Source organism: Macrosteles quadrilineatus, unplaced genomic scaffold (assembly GCF_028750875.1).
Source record: "Macrosteles quadrilineatus isolate MER2022 unplaced genomic scaffold, UCM_ALF_1.0 Scaffold_8__2_contigs__length_117827958, whole genome shotgun sequence".
Lineage (NCBI taxonomy): Eukaryota > Metazoa > Arthropoda > Insecta > Hemiptera > Cicadellidae > Macrosteles > Macrosteles quadrilineatus.
This window is the reverse complement of record NW_026542601.1, coordinates 90,037,992-90,056,943: the sequence shown is the minus strand read 5'-3', so window position 1 is coordinate 90,056,943 and position 18,952 is coordinate 90,037,992. Positions and strand designations below refer to the sequence as shown.

Genomic DNA, 18,952 nt, shown 5'->3' with positions numbered 1-18,952 from the left:
TGGTACGCAATTGAAGTTAAATATGTTGATGTTGAGTGGTTATTTGTGTGCGGCGATATTATTTCTTGAAACTCCATTGAAATTACTCCATTGGTTAGTACAGGTAAGATTTTATGAAAAGTTTAGACATTTATATATACGTTGTGGTGCAGTTAAAAGGTAAATTTGGTGTCAAGGTCAATCGGAGAACCCGCACAGCTCTATCAAAATTATTTTTTCTGGTTTTTATACTGTTTATTGGCTATACCTAAATTGAATTTTATGTGATCAAAATTGTTTCTAGCATATTATCTGCTTTATAATGATATAGGATGTGTGAATTTTATATTAAATGTTTAGGCAGTTCAAATAATTGTTGTTTACAGGTGGGATATGATTTAAAATACAGGACGTTTTTAAAAGAATGCCGGGATTTTAAATGGTAATTGTTTGGGTACTATTCAAGGTAACTAAACGTTTTATACGTCAAATTGAAGCTAAAATAACTAAGTTTTGTTTCCCGAGTAGCAAGGGAGAAAACTTTGACACTGGCATGCGCAAAACAGGTGTGCGGTGGAAGGCCGCTGTTGTGACTCATACGCCTGATGTACGACGTTTACGGCGCAACAGGAGGTACAGATTGTAATCTTTAATTCGCAAAGTTTGTATTCATTGCCAAATTTAACCAAATTTAAATCTACTTTATGATAAAAAAACTTGAAGCTGGTTTAATGAGTTTTGTGACACCGAAGTGTTTTGAAAAGACATTCACCTGGCCGGCTAAAAACAAGTGATGACATAGTCGAAAAGATCCGACAATTCAAAGCCCGAAAAAATCGTAAGTCTTCAGTTGAACGAACCTAAATTGGCCACTTTATGATGTTATCTATAAAAGAATATATAGAGGCTTTGTGCTGAAAAATATCCAGTTAAGACATCAGATAAACCCGCCGATCGCCCTAAGCGTACAGACTTTGCCAGTTTTACGCTCATAAAGGATTGATGAAAATATGAATTTTATTAAATCATTCCAAATTGTATCAAAGAATGAGAAAAAACTTTATTACCTTTCAATTTGACATTTAAATCGTTTAATTATATTGAATAGTCCCCAAGCAACAACCGTTTGAAATCCCGGCATTTTTTTTAAAAACACCTTGTGTAATGAAAGATGATATGATTAGGGGTCTGCGGATCAGGAGTTTTTACTTTAGGTTAAAAATTGTAATAACTTCCCTGGTCACTGAATCACAGGTACACAATCGTTGTCTCCCACAATTGCGACTGAACCCTCCACATCACTCGCAATCATGGCACAATCGTAAATTTTCTATTTTCTAAAATTTGTTTTTGGGTTGTGGAATTGCCCCTGGACTGGTTAGGATCTAATATAATGGTTTAAATACCTTCAGACTCCAGTTTCAAAATAAGTCGGTTACTGCGACCTTGGTTTCAGCACGACAAGCTATCATCAGGCGTTCCAGTCAGAAATGTCCAGTCCATTGGACTTTTTTTGGTCAAAACTAAATACAGTTCACATGCAAAAAATACACATTTACAGATCGCTAGTTACTAAGGAAGAACGAATACATTTTGTAGAATGCCAGCCGCGATGAGTGACATCCAAGCCACAACCGATCCGTAAATGTGTATTTGTTTGAGTTTGTGTCTTGTGAACTGTATATAGTTTTGTCCAAACGACGTCCAATGGACTGAACATTTCTGACTGGAACACCTGATGATAGGACAACGTCGTGCTGAAACCTAGACCGCAGTAACGGACTTATTTGAGACGTAGGAATTGGCTAACTCAGGAACTCGCTAACTCGGTCGTGTGGCGGAACTGGCTAACTCTGGAACTGGCTAACCGTCTCAGTCAGGAATTGGCTAACTCCGGAACCCGCTAACACGATTTTGTCTCGCGGCGGAATTCGCTAACTCTGGAAGTCGCTAACCCGGCCGCGCCCACTGCTCGGAGCGTTGCCAACCTTGTACGACAAAATAATCGTACACTGCCGTATTTCAAAATGTCAGTGTCTATAAAGATACAGTAAATGTTATTTTTTTGTTATCAATTCCACTTTTAACAGATAACTAGCCCAAAGTAATTAAAAGACAATTAAAAAATCATGAAAAAGTGTTTTTTATTAAACTGTACAATGGCCAATTAAATGTTTATGATTTCGATCATAAATATAAATGCCATCAGTAGAAAAGAAAATAATAGAATAGGAAAAATATTCAAAATTTAGTTTAATTGGTAATAAATAATTAAACCTCTACGAAAATAAGCTAAAATACACGCAAGTTCTTAAACACGGAAAACAGATTTAATTGTAATGTCGTAATAAACCAAAACCATTAATTAATACAGTCATCAACCATCGTAACTTTCATAATTAATTCATAGATTTTAAATTAAATGTTCGTCATTGAACCGTCCAACTTACGTGTACAAATATGATGACATAGACTAAGTTTTTATCTAGGCCTAATAGTTTGAACCAAAGCATTGTAGGCCTACTAGTAAATAGTTGCCTTATTCTAAAATGTGTTGAATTTTTTAGCAATAATGTTACATGTTTTTAAACAGTTTTTTGATTGTACACCTAAGCACCACTAGTAAAAAATAGGAGAAGATATAATATTCATATAATAAAACGTGACAGGGTTATTTTAATTCACGATTTTTAATAAACTAATTGACGGATTTTCCTGATTTGAGTGTTGGGTTTCCTTTATATTGCTTTCACAAACGATATACTCGTAAACTATACCAAGCCATTGCTCGGTTCACCGTTCCCCAGTACTGAGCTACACAATAGACAGTAGCTTTGTTTTTGGATAAGATAGAATCAGCCTGGAAAAAAACTCCAGACTTTTAAAAAGTAAGCCTACTGAAAGACGTAAAATTAATATTAATTCAACAAAATTAAGATGATGACTCAAAAGATTCAAAAGATTCAAAAGCTTTATTTGCCGTTCAATACAAAATGTACAATAGGCATTGTCTCATACATTAAATAACTTAACTGCTAAAATAAATAAATAAAATCAATTCCAAATAATAAATTACAAAATGCAAACTCACACAGCAAACCATGCATAAAAAACAAAACAGCAAGCCAAGCAAAACAAAATAGCAAACTTACATACCAGTTACAGGCAAAACCATCCAGGTGAAATGGGCTTAGCCCTTATAGCCTCAAAGAAATCCTCAGTTTTGTAAAGAGGATTTAATACTAACCATTTTCTTGTGACCATACAAAATTTAGAGGTACACAAAGACCGTACTTCAATAGGCAGGCTGTTAAAAAATTTTATGCCTGAAACAGGAAAACATTTCTGAGTCAAAGTTAGCCTATGACTAGTCAAATGTATGCTATTGGAACTTCTTGTATCATGTGAGTGTACCTCCTTGTTTAAAACAAAGCTAGACTCCTCAGACTTGATGGCAATTAAACATTGATAAATATATACATTAATAACTGTCATAATCTGCAACTGTACAAACAATGGCTTGCAATGTGCAAGATAGTGTGCCCCACATATAACTCGCACTGCCTTTTTCTGCCATATCAGGATTCTCCGAACATGAGGGGAGTGACCCCAGAGCCTTGTCCCATACAAAATGTGGGACTGGAAAAAGGAGAAAAAAGCGAGTCTCACAAAATTAAGGGGAACTTCACACATGAGCCTCCTAAGCAGATGAGTGACTCTACTAAGTTTAACGCAAAGGGCATCGATGTGATCACTCCACCCAAGTTCAGAGTCCAAAGTGAAACCCAACAACTTTACTGTGTTACCCTCAAGTACTTTCTTGCTTAGGCTAAACAATATGCCTTGTGTTTTTCCCTCATTAAGTGCCAGCTTATTACCAGAAAACCAATCTGAGGCTGCATTAAACAACACATCAACATTATTACATGCAATATAAGGATCAGTATGGTTCATAAACAAAGTAGTGTCATCCGCGTACAACAACATGTCATGAGAAACACAATGATACAGATCATTCATGGCAACAATGAAAAGGAAGGGCCCTAACACTGAGCCCTGCGGGACTCCACATCTGACCTCAATGGCACTCGAGTTGCTACCATTCCAACTTACAATCTGAGACCTATTGTCTAGATAAGACTGCACCACCTTGAGGGCACTCCCCCCAATGCCATACTTCTTAAATTTCTCAATTAAGTTGTCATGAGGAACAGAGTCAAACGCACGAGATAAATCGCACAAAAGAACAGCAGTTGACGACTTGCTCTCAAAAGCTTCCAAAATTACTTGAAGGAGAGAATCTACAGCCGTAACTGTAGACCTTCCCCTCCGAAAACCATGTTGAATAGGGGCAAGGAGGTTATTCCCCTCAAAGTGGTCGCAGAGCTGATTCAACATGATCACCTCAAATACTTTACCAAACACCGGTATTAAAGACACCGGTCTAAAACTCTCCATTACATCCCAAGGGCCCTTCTTGTATACTGGCACTGTTCTAGATACTTTCAGTACATCAGGAAAAACACCCTGCAGAAGGCAGGAGCTAAACAGATGGGCCAAGATTGGAGCAATCAAAATGACAATCCTTTTCATAAAATTAGCCGACATATCATAAATATCCTTACTATTAGAGGATTTAAAGCTATTTACAGTATTTACAATATCTAAGGCATTCACCATTCTCCACTGGAAATTTACATGGGCCAATGGAATGCTATCTATGTAATTATACTCATTTACAGGAATCCCGCTCACAATATCAGCCACTGAGTCTACAAAAAAGTGGTTGAATTCCTCAGCAGAAGCAAACTTGCCATCAACACCCAAGGAACCAGCTCCATGTTTATTGATCAGGTCCCAAGCAGCCTTACACGGGTTCGCAGCCCTGGATATTTTATCAGCCGCTGCAGCCAGCTTCGCCTCTCGTAGCTTTAGACGATAGTTTCTTCGCAATTCACGAAGATAAGGAGTAACACCGGGTCTACTTTTGGTCATATCATGAACAAGAAGTATGTGCCTTTTTAAGTCAGCAAGTTCATCAGTGTACCAATTACTAACATGACACTTTGCAGGCCCGTCCTTACAAACACCGTTACGTGAAGCTACTGTCTTGCGTTTTACAGGAAAATAGAAATCAAATTTACCCTTAAAATTTTGAAAGAAACTGTTAAATGCATCATTTGCTGGGAGTCCACAAGTCTCATTAAACCACACTGCTACTTGACTCGCAATGTCGTCACAAAATACATTCAAACTAGTCTCGTTAAATAATCTGAATGATACAGATTTTGTCAGATTGCTTGACCGATCCTCCCGAGCTATAGGCCTAGTACATTTAAGCTGAAGGAAAATGTGCCTATGGTCAGCAATTATGTCATCACTGACAACAACAACATAGTTCCAACTGTCAATATTTGTTAAAAAAGAATCAATGGATGATTTATCCCTAGTAGGCACAAAAACACTACTGTAAAAACCAAAACTACGGAGGGTATTTAAAAAGTCCATTGAATCCCTTCCTGTCTTAAGTAGGTCTATATTATGGTCTGTACCTATAACCACCGACAGGCCAAATGTAGTCAAGAAAGCTAAACAGAGTTCAAGCAGTTCAAAAAAACGATCAATCGAACCATTAGGTGACCGATACATGGCAACTATAATAAGATTCAAATCATGTAGTAATACAGCAGCAAACTCACCCTCGAAATCCTCACAAAAATTGCTTACATCCAAGCAGGTGAAATTCAGCCCAGATTTCAAAAATAGGGCAACACCACCAGAATAGGAATTTGTCCTACAGTAATGGGAGGCAAGCTTGAGGTTCCCAATACCACTATAAAATTGAACTTCATCAGGTTGAAGCCAATGCTCCATTACACAAAGCACATCCAGGTTATTATGTGCACACAGAAGTTCCAGTTCTAATATTTTATTTCTGATACACTGGATGTTTATCGAGCAGAGATTTAGATTCACTACCGGTACCCTGGATTCATTTGAGGTCTCGGTAAAAAAGTCTTAGACTTAATAGGTCTAGAAGACTTTACGACAAACTCCCTCACAAGGGTCCCAACAGGCCAAAAACCACAGTCAGCAATTTTAGAATAGTCTTCAGTCTTCACGCCTAACTTAAAGGACTTATAGGAATCATGTTTAGGCTTTAGTTCAACACAGTCAACATCAATGTCAGTTAAATAGCTCTTTACATAATCCACGATGTCATCCTTATAAACTTCAACCGATAACCTCGAAACAAACAGCCAATTCTTCCGCTCAGCAGCACGCACCTTCGTCGTTATTGCTAAGTCAGTCCTTGTACCGATTTTTGGTTCATTTAGCTTCCTTTTCTCAGTACTACCACGACCTCGATTTCGCCGATTTGGGACTCTTTTCCAATCCGAATTGTCTCTAATCCCATCCTTATTCACTTGATGAATTGGTGGAAATTGCTCATCATAACTTTCGTTTTCGTTGTCAATGTCAAATGGATTCGGTGCTACAAGTGAAATGGATTCAGATTCAGTCTGATCACCCTTCGGCACAAGTCCTGAATCCAATTCAGATTCAAAAGTCTCAGTCTGATTCACTCCTGAGCCGGATCTGACGTCCACTGCTGAAGTCAATAACGAGCTGGAGTTGCTACCCCCAATTATACTCTTGACTACCGTAGTCTCAGGTCCATCAGCAAGATATTTACATAACCTCTTATTAGAGTCAGATAATACTTTAATCGACCTATTTATATTTTTATTGTCAGAAACTAAGTCATTTACAGAGTTTACTAATCTATCAACACATCCACGTAAGTTTAGGATTTCGTCAATTAAAGTAGCGTTGGCAATCGCCTTGTCCACCTTACCCGAGCACGACTTGCAGTACCACTTCACTTGTTCCGATAATTCACTTATTTTATCATAAATGTCTTCGTTAACATCAACACAAACTGGGTGATGCCATCCTGCACAAAAGCCTTCACAGTATATACCCGGACAGCCGCGTTTAATTAGTTTATTACAACTTTTACACGGAGCCGGCGAATCGTCAGTACTATTGTTCACCATGTTCAAACTCGCAACCCGGGTTCTATAACCTGGGTTGTGTTCGTAGACCCGGGTTCTACACTAATAGCCTACGATAAAAGAAATTTACAAGTTGTATTTATGCATAGACTAACTTTTAATGCAATCCATGAATACATTAGGCCTACCACTTTATAATGTATTGATAAATATTTATTTAAATTCAATAGCTCTATTTAAAAATACATAACCACTACAATGTAATTCTGTAATGACGTTTAACGTGTAAATTTTATTATGATTTATGATTTAAGGTTACTACAAGCCCAGTATATAAAATACGAACTCAAAAATTTTATTTGCAGAAGTTCACAAAATGGTATTTATTCGAATAAAAGAAACAAATGGCGGACTACGAAAATAGATATTTCATAACATGTAATAGATCTAAATTAAATGTGCATTTTTATCTTTTTCATACCAATAAACTACTATTATGTAAGAAACCCACATATAAAACATACTCCCTTATATTAGTACATTTCTCATCCTTATGGATGATCTGAAGACAGTTGTATTGTTAGTTCTGTCCGGTGTGCTGTCTTTAGAGGTCGTGTTTGGTTTACAATTGTTTCTTGTTTTCAGTAATTTAAAACCTCGTTTAACCAAATAAAACGTTCTAATCACAACTAATAACACTTCCCCTAGTTATATAACCAAACAGTAAGGAACAAATCATGAAGTTAACTATAAAATAATAGAAACACAATTTTGTCAACACTAGCGATCAGTGTCACCGGACATGAACTAGACACGAAAAACGAGCTTCAAAGTTTACAATGGGATGTAAAGTTTACTTGTGTTGGTTAGTCTATGGTAAGACTATAATGCATTTTCCACCCTAATAATCATAAGAACTTCTCTGTGGTTAAACATACTTCAAAATATATTTATTTTATCGACTACGTTGCTCTTACTCCTAATTAAGCGTAGGATACGACATTATGGTGCCGATACGATATAGGTACTACACTTTCGGCAACACTGGCCAAAAATATTCGTGCTTGGCTCCCATTGGACGGCCCGCGAGGCTTCTGATTGGGAGTTAGCGAGTTCCGCCGAGGGACCGAGTTAGCGACTTCCGTACGAGGACGGAATTCGCTAACCCGGCTCTAGAGCGGGTTAGCGGGTTCCGGAGTTAGCCAATTCCGAAACCGAACAAGTTAGCGAGTTCCTCTCATCGACCAAATTTGAAGATAGGGCATTTAACATGGGGTTAGCGAGTTCCAGAGTTAGCCAATTCCGCGGACCCACTTATTTTGAACTGGAGACTAAAGGTTTTTTAAACCGTTATAATAGTAAATTTTCTATCTTGCATCTTTGCACACGATTTCTGCGATCACGGAAATAATCTCAGCTCAGCCCAATCCCTCACAAAGTTATCAGGGACCTGCAGATTCCCTAAATTTTTGTACCTGTGGAGAGGGGTTGGAATTGAGAAATGCCATAGCTGAATCCACGATAAAAAACAAAATTAGTAATATTCAGAAACTAAACTAGATTTAATTGCTGAATGGTTTTCTAAATTCTAGGGGACAAATAGTCCAAAACTGTAAGTAAAGTTGGTAAATACATTGTCTTAAAAATACGTAACATTGGACAGTATAAAAAATACAAAAATTTAACATTATTGTTAAAAATTAATTCCGATAACATTGTTTCAGCAAACGGCAATTTTCAATATCAATCTGAAATTATCATTTGGCGATTTAGGCTCGAAATGTACTCATCATGAATCAATTATGATTTTCGGTATTGTAGTTCAGTATATTGAATCTGTATTTACAAAATAACTGACGTACAGTCCTGCTCACATTGTGTGTCCGGCTAGTTTCTACAAATCTTGTTCAAGAGATGGTAGCAGCTTAGATTGTATGTTTCAGGTCTGGTTTCCACTGTTCCTGTCAGACTGTTCAACCCTAGAATGGCAGTTGATTCTACTGTTCACCCTTATGTGCCTAGCGAAAGTGAGTACCCGATGGATCTTACAATTTTCTAAAGTGTAATTTTTATTGTGTAATGAATACATACATGTTGTTGTGTTTATACACAAACGGCTATGCTGTCTACTTGACGGGTGCTATTTTACATACACGCCATTCATTATTACATTATATTGTGATTAATACTAGGGGTGTGCGATGCATCGAAAATGCATCGAAATTTCGATTCGATTCGATTCGATGCATCGAATCGCGATTCGATTCAGTGGTGGTCAAAAAACGATTCGATTCACGAGGGAGTCAGTATCCATATACGAAAAACGCCTGCAGAAAGTCAATGCAATACCCGCAATACAGGAGCGCGTTGCTGTTGCGTTTCCTTTACGAAGGCGTTCTTATTTAATACATTCTTTGCATTAAATATAGCTTTAATTGTTTTATATTTTTTTGTTTTGACATTGCAAATGATTAGAGGTTTGTTTTTTGTCTTGATGTAAGCAGTGTGTGAAATATTTTACTACTGTGAACCTAGCCAAAACAAGGTAGGTTACTCCAAAATCATTTTAAAAATAAGTCTGAAAAATTGTTACTTAATACTTAACTAGTAAGATTAATGTTATAGACTGATTCATTTGGTATTTTTGTTAGGTGTCTGCCGGTCCCCGTCCCCGAATTTTTGTTGGGGCAAAAGAAAAAAAAAGAATAATTTATTTCCAAAGAAACACTCTTATATTATTATATCTATTATTACAGAGGAATTAAAATGTTCAAATGAGAATTAAAAATTAAGTTGGCTCACGACCTTTAAGAATAAAGACACAACAGAGCAATTGCCGCACTGCCACTAGCCAGAGCCAGGTCTAGTCGTCTACTGATAAGAGTAACAAGACAAAAGCCGTGACGCAACACTAACAGTGCAAAGAAAACAAAGTCAAAAGAATAGAAAGACTATTTATCCAGACATACTAGTATAATCATTTATTGTTTATTCAATACCTAATTAAAAATATATTTTATTATTTTACATAATAAATTATAAACAAAAGAAATATCTGATATAGTGAACAGATCTGTATCTTGGTTAGATGGGGTTAAAAAAATATATTTCTAAGATCCAATACAATATTTACAACTCACAAATTACATTGAATTAATTTCTTTGAAAATAATCTCTAACAGTTTTGTGTTTTTGAATAAAGAAATATATTTCTTTGTCTCTACTCCCTTGTTTCATCACTTGCATTTTGTCAGCAATTGAAGCAACTGGGTAGCAACCGGGTGGTGTAAGAGGGGAGGGGGAGGGTCTATGACCTTGAATTCACACATCGTTGCCCGGGCCTGGCTGGTGAGACTGATTCATTGTTTTTGTTGACATACTACTACCCTTCCTTAAGAGAAAAAGGCCCTGCTGTTCCAAAAACATTGAGGGTAGTTTAAAAACATTGACCTGTGTTGCCAAGGGCACTAGGCTAGAAGATAGCATTTAACTTTCTTGTCTCTTGATTTAATATTATTTTAATCTTCTATATATTATTTAAGAGTTACTTTTCGGGTACCTAATTAGTTGTGATATTGTTTGGCTTTATTTTATGGATTTTTAATTCTTTTCATTCATTAGCTATCAAAATCAGTTGTTTTAGGATTTTAATCTCTTGCAGTAGGTCTATACTACTGTATGACATGATATGCATTTTTTAGTCCTTATTAATTAAACCATAAACAATGTTTGTATGTTATTTACTGTTTTTGAGTTTTATAGGAAATTAGTTTACACAATATCTTTTCTTCAATGAGTTCTCCACTTGACATGTTGCTTCTAGCCTATTACTATTTTAGGCCCTATAAAAATAATGCCTAGGTAAAGCTGTAGGCCTACTGATGCCAATAATAATTCTTTATTTATGATGATGTAACAAATAATGTAAGTGTGAGGTTATTATACTAAGGAGGTTAGGAGGCAGGGAATGAATGATACATATTGCATGGTGGAAACATATTATTTTTATTTTCTTCTTGCTTGCAGTCCTGAAGCGGTCCACAGGCCCTAAACTTGTGATATGTAAATTTATTTCTTAATGGTCTTTTTATATTAAGTTCCATTCAAATTTGTTGTAATTTAGCTACCGGCACCTATTTAGTTATTTAAACAGTTATTAAAATGAGAATGAATGTCTTGATAAAAAAAATATTTTCTTCTTTCTTGCAGTTGAGCCAATTCAAGTAAAAATTATGAAATAGGCAAGTAAAGCAGCTCACTGGTATTTCCAGCAGTTATTCTAATACATATGATTGAAAATAAATATTTTTTCACCTAAAATTCATATGTTAAGTATGAAATAGGCCTAATACCACATCAACAAAAATTTGTATTACACAAATGTGATACATTTTAATTATTGTTAATCCACTCAATTGACAATTATGAATAGAAAAATACCGTATTGCTTCGAATCGAGTTGCATCGAATCGAATCGAAAATCTTTTGAATCGAATCGTTGCTTCGAATCGAAAATTTTTTGCTGCTTCGCACACCCCTAATTAATACTATTATGTTGTGTCGTTGTGTTTGTTAAAAAATGTAAAATAACTTTGCTTAAAGGTGTTAGTTTTGTTTACAGTATCAAATAGGCTAAACATTATTCAAACTTTAATTTATTTATGCTAGTAGGGATTGCTAAATAAACTTTCATTGATGGGACAGCAGTTTATAAATAGTCTACCTTTGTGGGTAGGAACTGACCAATAGAATGCAAGCATTCATCAGGTACCTGAACATTTGAATGTAACAACTCACTTGTGTGCGCAATATTTGACAAATCCAGATAAAGTGCTTTGAAGCTACATAAAACATTTTTAGCTTCTAGATAAGACATGATAAATGGTCCTTGCTTGACACAACTTTGTGGTGTGCAGCGATTTGTCGACACACATCTACTTGCATTTTAACCTAACCTGTATTTTCCTCAACATTTTTTAAACCCATAAAGCTTTTATTATTGGTTACTTGCAGAAACACAAACATTAAAGCTGGAAGGTTTTATAAACTAAGCATCAAATAAGGTTACAACATGCCATTTACTTACATGTCCTTTAAGCCTAAACCATGCATTCTGTCATTGGACTCTGATTAGCTATTTTGTTGTAACTATTAGTAATTTACATCTATGTTTCTTCAGGTGCTCAAACAATTCAGTCATCGGAGAATTGCAACAACGCTTCAAATCTGCAACCTCAACCCCAGCAGACGGTCCACAAACAGAACGCCTCACCCAGACCTAGTATACTGAGAAAACGGGATCCTGAGGGGTGAGATACCAAATCTTAATACTGGTCTCATCCTACATGAGAATAGCAACAGCGCAGAATTGCTACAAAGATTTAAAATTTCTCTCTGCTGCTCAGCTGGCCAATACTATGGCTGTCTTACTTCGTATAGCTCAGCAGACATCGTTCTGTACTCTTTGCAACCCTATCAGAATTGTTTTGATTTAAATGTCACTCACCAAGTATCACACTACCAAGCAGACATCCAAACCACATTTTGTGAAAAAGTTGTGATATTTGGCCCATGCTGCTTTACTTTCAAGAGTTTTTTTGTTGAACAATAATCGAGGCCAAGATATGTAAAATTCTTTCCATAGCTAACTTGGAAATCGTAAAGGCAGCTGCATTAAGAGGGTTCCATCCGCCGGCTGGTTACCACGTAAACATGGTCCTTCAAAAAAGAACCTCGCGGCATTCAAATGTTTCCAGTTGAAATAAACTGTAAAATATTCACAAAGATCCAAACTATGCCCTGGATGAACTGAAACTTTGTAATCGTTTCTTTATGTATTTATTAAATCATTTTGAAAATCCGTAAATTAGTCTTTTTCAAATGTGTTTTTAGCTTCTAAATGATAGTTAAAAATTAATTGATCCTTATCCATTGCAAACTAAGATGTGTTAAGAGCACTAAAAGCACACAATCATTGGAAACAAATTAGTTTTAGAGTGTTTAGAACTTGTTCCGCAGAGGCATGTTTAGAAACATTAGCATGTTTAGCCGCCATCTTGAATTGACCGGGTAGAACCCTCTTAATATGGCCTTAAAGATTGATGCTTGTTGTTAGGTTAGGTTACTGCAATACAGAATACATATTTTTGTCCCATCCCTAGAGACATGAATTATGTAAATTGACCTTTCAGAAGGACTGGAAGAAAATAATTCTGGTTAACAATAAATTAAAATAAGGTTTTCAATTTTTATAAACTTTTTGTAATTAACTTTACCCAAAAGACTTATATTATAATAACTTGCATTCTTCATGTTTAAAATATTTTCAGATTTTCCCCCTACATCACTAAGTGGCCCAATCATGTTTCAGAACACCAGGCAAGGCTGCCAAGAACCTGAATCCCCTGTTCAGCACACTAAGTGTGTCGACGCCCAGTTCTCCACCTCGCCCAGAGTCGCGGGGGGCAGGTGGGCCTCAGAGCTCCGGGGGCTCCACCACCATTTCCGCCACCTCATCCCCCGGGCTGGGGACTGACTCTCCCCCACTCAAACCTGACAACACCGAGGACGACCGGCCTCTGGAGATGAGTCCTAGGAAAAAACCAAGGAAACAACAACTGTAAGTTCATTACTCTAATACAATCTGCAGAAGCAGAGTGTCCACCGACCAGGAAAACCAGGAATTATGCGTGAATTTTGTATTTTACCGGGAAATTTCAATTTTCCGCAATCGCGGAAAATGATGATGTGTCCGTGACCGCGGGAGACAATTTAGATATCCAAACGTCCGCAGGATATGTTAGTGAACTTTCTGCGATCCCGCATGCCAACGATTACGCTTCCGTGACCGCAGGAGACGACGATGACATTTCCGTGACCGTGGGAGACGATGATGATGATGTCTAAACCCCAAACGGCCGGGGGATTTTTTAATGATTTTGCCGTGAATGAAAAATTTCAAAATGGCACTCTTCTAGAAAGTTTTATTTTTATATTTTTTGTAATATCTTAATTTACCTTTAACGTGTTAGATATTTAATGTGTTTGGAAGGGTTTAAAACTTAAATTGGCTATGTGAATTATTTGTAATTTCTGCAATTATTATTTCTGTAGGCCACTTGAATACCAACCCATAACTCCAAAATTACATGCTATATAACTTACTTAAAGATAGTAGTAATCCTTACAGAAAATTGGGTAACATTAAAATTATCAGTATTAAGTATCTATTTTTAAGGTGTCGGTACGGAGATATGATAATTTTTTTAGATGTTATTGATAAATTGCAGGTTTAAGGATTAGTTTTTAATTTTCTGATTATTTAATCAGTATTATATAAAAATTGCATACTTGTGTCAGGCAATATTACAGTAATCATAAATATGGTTTCTTTAACTGAGAATGCTTTTTCCGATAACTAACTAAAATAGCAAACTGTGTTAGGGCTAAAACGGCATTGCGGGATTTGCGCAAAAACGCGTTAGAAAGTTTAGTATGAAATGTATAACCTGAACTACCTGTAATAACTCATGATTTTTTTCTGGTTGGCCTGGTGGACACCCTGAGAAGGTGAATTTGACTCTGTGAAGGATAGTTAAAAAACTTTTGTTATCTTGTGTTTATCTACGCCTCATTAAGTTAAAGGAACATTAATTTAAAGCTCAAAGTTTAACCTGAAGTAAGAATGTTAATGTGACTTAATTAATATGAATATTAATTTTATTCTGTTTTTTACTGTAGTTTTTTTTTTTAAAGTAGTATGTATTATATATAGATGACTAGGCTGATAATCATATTAATTTTGTTTCAGAACTGGAAATCAAATACAAGAACCAAAGTACAGTGAAGAAGAAATGGAGTTTATACCTTCTGAAAAAATTAAAAAGACGTCAAAAGAAGGTTAGTATGGACATTCTAAAAACTTATTATTAATCCTAACATTATTATTCTTGTATACAGTGAATTCTTTTAATCAACTAATTAATAAATTATTTTTATGTCAAATACAAAATCTCACATTCATGATGACTATCCACCTTGCTTAATAATCCAAGAGATTTTCTTACACAGGAATCACACTTGAAGCAATGGTGAAGCCTGCTGCCAAGCGACCTGTCATGTCAATGCTGCGGACGTATCGGCCGACGTGGAAGACGAAACACAACCACTTTCTGAGGTATTCTGACGTCAAACCTAGCAAAGAGAAGAGGCTGACCGTGTCAGACATTGCGTCACAGAAAAACGTTATGCAGAAGTGCAACGGCTGGAAAATATACCATCTGGCGGCGCAGATGACGGAAATCGTAAGTTTCATTTTACATAGCCTATAGCATATTTGTAACTCAGGATTCAGTATATTCCCACTAACCCCTAAAATGTGGACCAGTAAAGTGCAAGTTTGAGGAATGGTGGGTTATTCAATAAAGGTCAAAAATTAAAGTGAGGCATATTTTTAGTTAAGGCCAAGCTTGAAAGAATTTTGTGTGGATATGATGAACACTGAACAGCAGGCTTGTCTTGCTGAAAAAATTCAGTTAAAAGTACATATAAACACTGGAGATATAGAGTTTCTGGATCTACTACTATTATTTCTCGGCTGTAGAGCATTTTTTTTAGTTGTTAATCTACAGCTAATCAAAACGTTATCCTATATTAACACTTTTTGCGATTAACTCTTCATACAACTATTCAAAAAAAAATATACCAACCCTCTCTTTAGACGAGCTTGTATCTTCCCCATTTCATATTATGTACATGTATCGTAATATTTATTTATAATTTTGGTTTTTGTTTCAGTCTGACCTGGAGATGGATGTTTTTGATCAATTGACCGCAGTTCTGAAGGCATCAGAGAAGAAGGCCGGGAAAGATGGTGACATTAACAGGGTCAATGAATTGATAAAGGTAAAACAAGTAAACTATAATTTTTTACTGTTAATATGCTAGGAATCTATTTTCTCTTTGTACACTCATATTAGGATTAAAATGTGCTTAGTTGAACCCCCATCTCAATGAAACTTAAAAAAATATTTTATTGAACTACGAGGCCTGCTTGGCCATCTTATTGCTCGTTGTCCCTCAATATATTTAAGTTTATATTAGCTTACTTTTAAAGTTTGGGACCAACATCATAGTTCTCAATAAAGTTTTCTGAAATTTTGTTTTTGTCAGCATAAGAGTGGAAATCTTGTTAATCCAGCATTTTCCTAATAAATTAAAATCTTATATATTTAAAAAACTTTTGCAAAACTTATGACAGCTAGCCTGACCATACTACTAGATCGATTTACACACGTGTTGTACCAAAAGAAAGGTTATCGGTCCTATATATGCAGGTGTTATTTGTATTTTGAGAATATATATGTTAATTGGGTTAAAAATGGAAATTAGGTTATTCAAATCTGTTGTGAGGTCTAAAACGTGCAAGATTAGTATCCACTTTATACAGTAGACCCTCTCTTAACCGACCTCGTATTAACCGATAATCGGATTATCCGCCTTCGATCGTAAAATAATACAGTTTGTTTTAACCGACCTTGCTTTGAGAGCAGCTCGTTTTAACCGCCGCTTTCTAGGAATCTCGGCATTTCCGCTCCCACGCTGGGCGATGAGAACCGAACCATAGGCTTATCTCCACAGGATATGACTAAGAATAAGTTATTTTGTGTTGATCACAAAAAATATAGCACAGCCTATCGTCAGTTTGTCATCATCATTCGTAGCTCGAGCGCATCTGATCTGTTTGTTATCTGTGCGGCAATTTTATAACATCATAAAGTGTGTTACGATTTTGAGAACTGATTATCTTATCGCTGGAGTAAACAAACAACGCAACTTGTAGGGAGGGCAGGGAAGGGGGGTTAACAACTCCAAGGTCAAGATAGTTTTTGTGCCTCGAGCCTCCAGTGAGAGGCTATAAATAAACGTCCTGTCTTGTAACAAAATAGTTGCTTGTATCTTTAATTTTGACAAAAGGTTCTGTACCTCATTACGATGGATTTGTAAAGCATCAATTAATAAATTACAGTAGTAAAGTTATTAAAATAGGAATTTTATTGACTCTTGCCTAGTATTATAATATATTCCACTGAAAGTAGGCCTATTTGACTTAACCGTGTTTTGTGTTTATTTGTGACTTTTCTATCAATAGGAAAAAGGAGATAAGAGTAGTTTATTTGATAAATAATGCAATTAATTATGATTCCAAAATAATGATTATATAATTCCAAATGAATATCACTTCATTATGTTATGATTTTAGGGATTGTCCGTTTTAACCGACCTTTTGAGTTATCCGACCTAGGTCCGGTCCCATTAGGGTCGGTTAAGAGGGGGTCTACTGTAAACATAAGTTATTTAGACACAAAAACTGTAAAGCTGAAGAATGAAACAATCAAAATTAGAAGAACCCAATTCAATCGTATCAAGCAACTTAATGATACCACTTACTTTGTCATTCATACCACGCAAACTGCTTGATCGTTAAATGTTGTCCATGGTTCAAGCAAATGTGTGTCTATTGTACTTGTATGACTTAGTCAAGGCATCACTAAATAAACAGGCCGTAATGCTCCTCTGGCATGACGTCATCGAAGGCAACGGCAATGGCGTAATTTTTGCCTCTTGTGATCAGCTGCTTGTTTTAATATTTTCTGGGAAAACAAAAATATAACTAAAAAATAACATTACACCATTGCCGCTTCGCCTATGATGACAACATGCCTGAGGAGCATTATGGCATATTTATTTAGTGTTGCCTAGCTTTAATCTATGACCAGCATGATTTTAAAACTTGGCCGAAAGTAAGTTGTACTGACCTCATCTATAAATACTTATCAGCTATTTGGAGAATGATTCTGTACACTTGTCACTGAAATGTGAAAATTTATAGCCTCCTCTAATACGAGGCTGCGGCATTGGTGTGTGGCATGCCTATTGCCATGGTAATAACAGAAATAACAACTGTTTTGGTTTGTCGGGACAGCGGTGTTGCCACTTTTTGACTCGCCACGCCCTTGTATTAGAGGAGGCTAAGGCTATGGAAGATTACTAGTTATTAACACATTTATTTTACTAGCAAATGAATGATTGATAACAAGTAATAGGGTTTTGTTGAAAGAAGTATTTATCATGGTGGTACTGTGACATTTGTTGTATAGTAGTCATAAATAACTACACTAGTCTTGTGTTTTTCTCTTCTCAGTGCTCACCTGTTGTGAAGAAGTAAAGGACAACCAGTATGTAATATAAATTGTTGTTTCAGGGTAACATTCAAAGAAGTAAGGTGATCACAGACCAGCTCGCGGAGGCAAAGTGTCAAGTGATGAAATTGTTTGATCACAAGTGCCAAGTGACGGAAATGTTAAATCGTTTTTCCAGTAGACGTTCTGGTAAAAAGAGAGAACGGGTATGAGAACCGGAGGATGAAAGTGAATTAATCTCGCCTTTAGTGATCTAAGCACAGCTATTTTAATCTGTATATATTTTTAATGTATATTTTTTGCATGTATGATAATGTTGTAAATAAGGTGCAAATGCAAATCAAATTTTATATTTCTCATGATTATTTAATAATGGATTGTAAATGTGCAGAGATGAACATATGTACATATCATAATTTTTAATTAGTAATTTAAATTTCAGTACAGATTAATAAAAATTAGGTATTTTTAATGTTTTGTTTTAATCAACCCATACCGTAAAATCTTGGACAACCCCACCAAGTAGTTGTTTAATCTATGGTTGCACTTACAGCATACTTACCTTGTTATTAGCGAAGTGAGCTGGTCTAATGGTAGTTCGTGGGACCAACTTCGGGCTGGAGCTGTAACTGCATAGCTTAGGTCTATGTCCTAGAATGTAGAGGAGGGACAGTAAAAACACATACTTTCCTTTGTAAGTATTGGACAAGAACAGACAAATATGATATTTAGGAGACACTAATCTTAGCTAGG

The 18,952-nt window shown here is 35.9% G+C and overlaps 1 protein-coding gene across 1 annotated transcript in view; it reads left to right on the top strand.

The window, feature by feature from the left end:
• Positions 1–18,665, top strand: part of LOC128999993 (histone deacetylase complex subunit SAP130) — a 40,053-nt gene extending 21,388 nt beyond the window's left edge. The window contains exons 10-16 of the mRNA XM_054426824.1: positions 8,942–9,025; positions 12,178–12,307; positions 13,369–13,617; positions 14,809–14,897; positions 15,069–15,301; positions 15,795–15,902; positions 18,262–18,665. Of these exons, the coding sequence (XP_054282799.1) occupies positions 8,942–9,025; positions 12,178–12,307; positions 13,369–13,617; positions 14,809–14,897; positions 15,069–15,301; positions 15,795–15,902; positions 18,262–18,411 (1,043 nt within the window). The 3' untranslated portion in view covers positions 18,412–18,665. The remainder of the gene's footprint in view (positions 1–8,941; positions 9,026–12,177; positions 12,308–13,368; positions 13,618–14,808; positions 14,898–15,068; positions 15,302–15,794; positions 15,903–18,261) is intronic.
• The last annotated feature ends 287 nt before the right edge of the window (positions 18,666–18,952 follow it).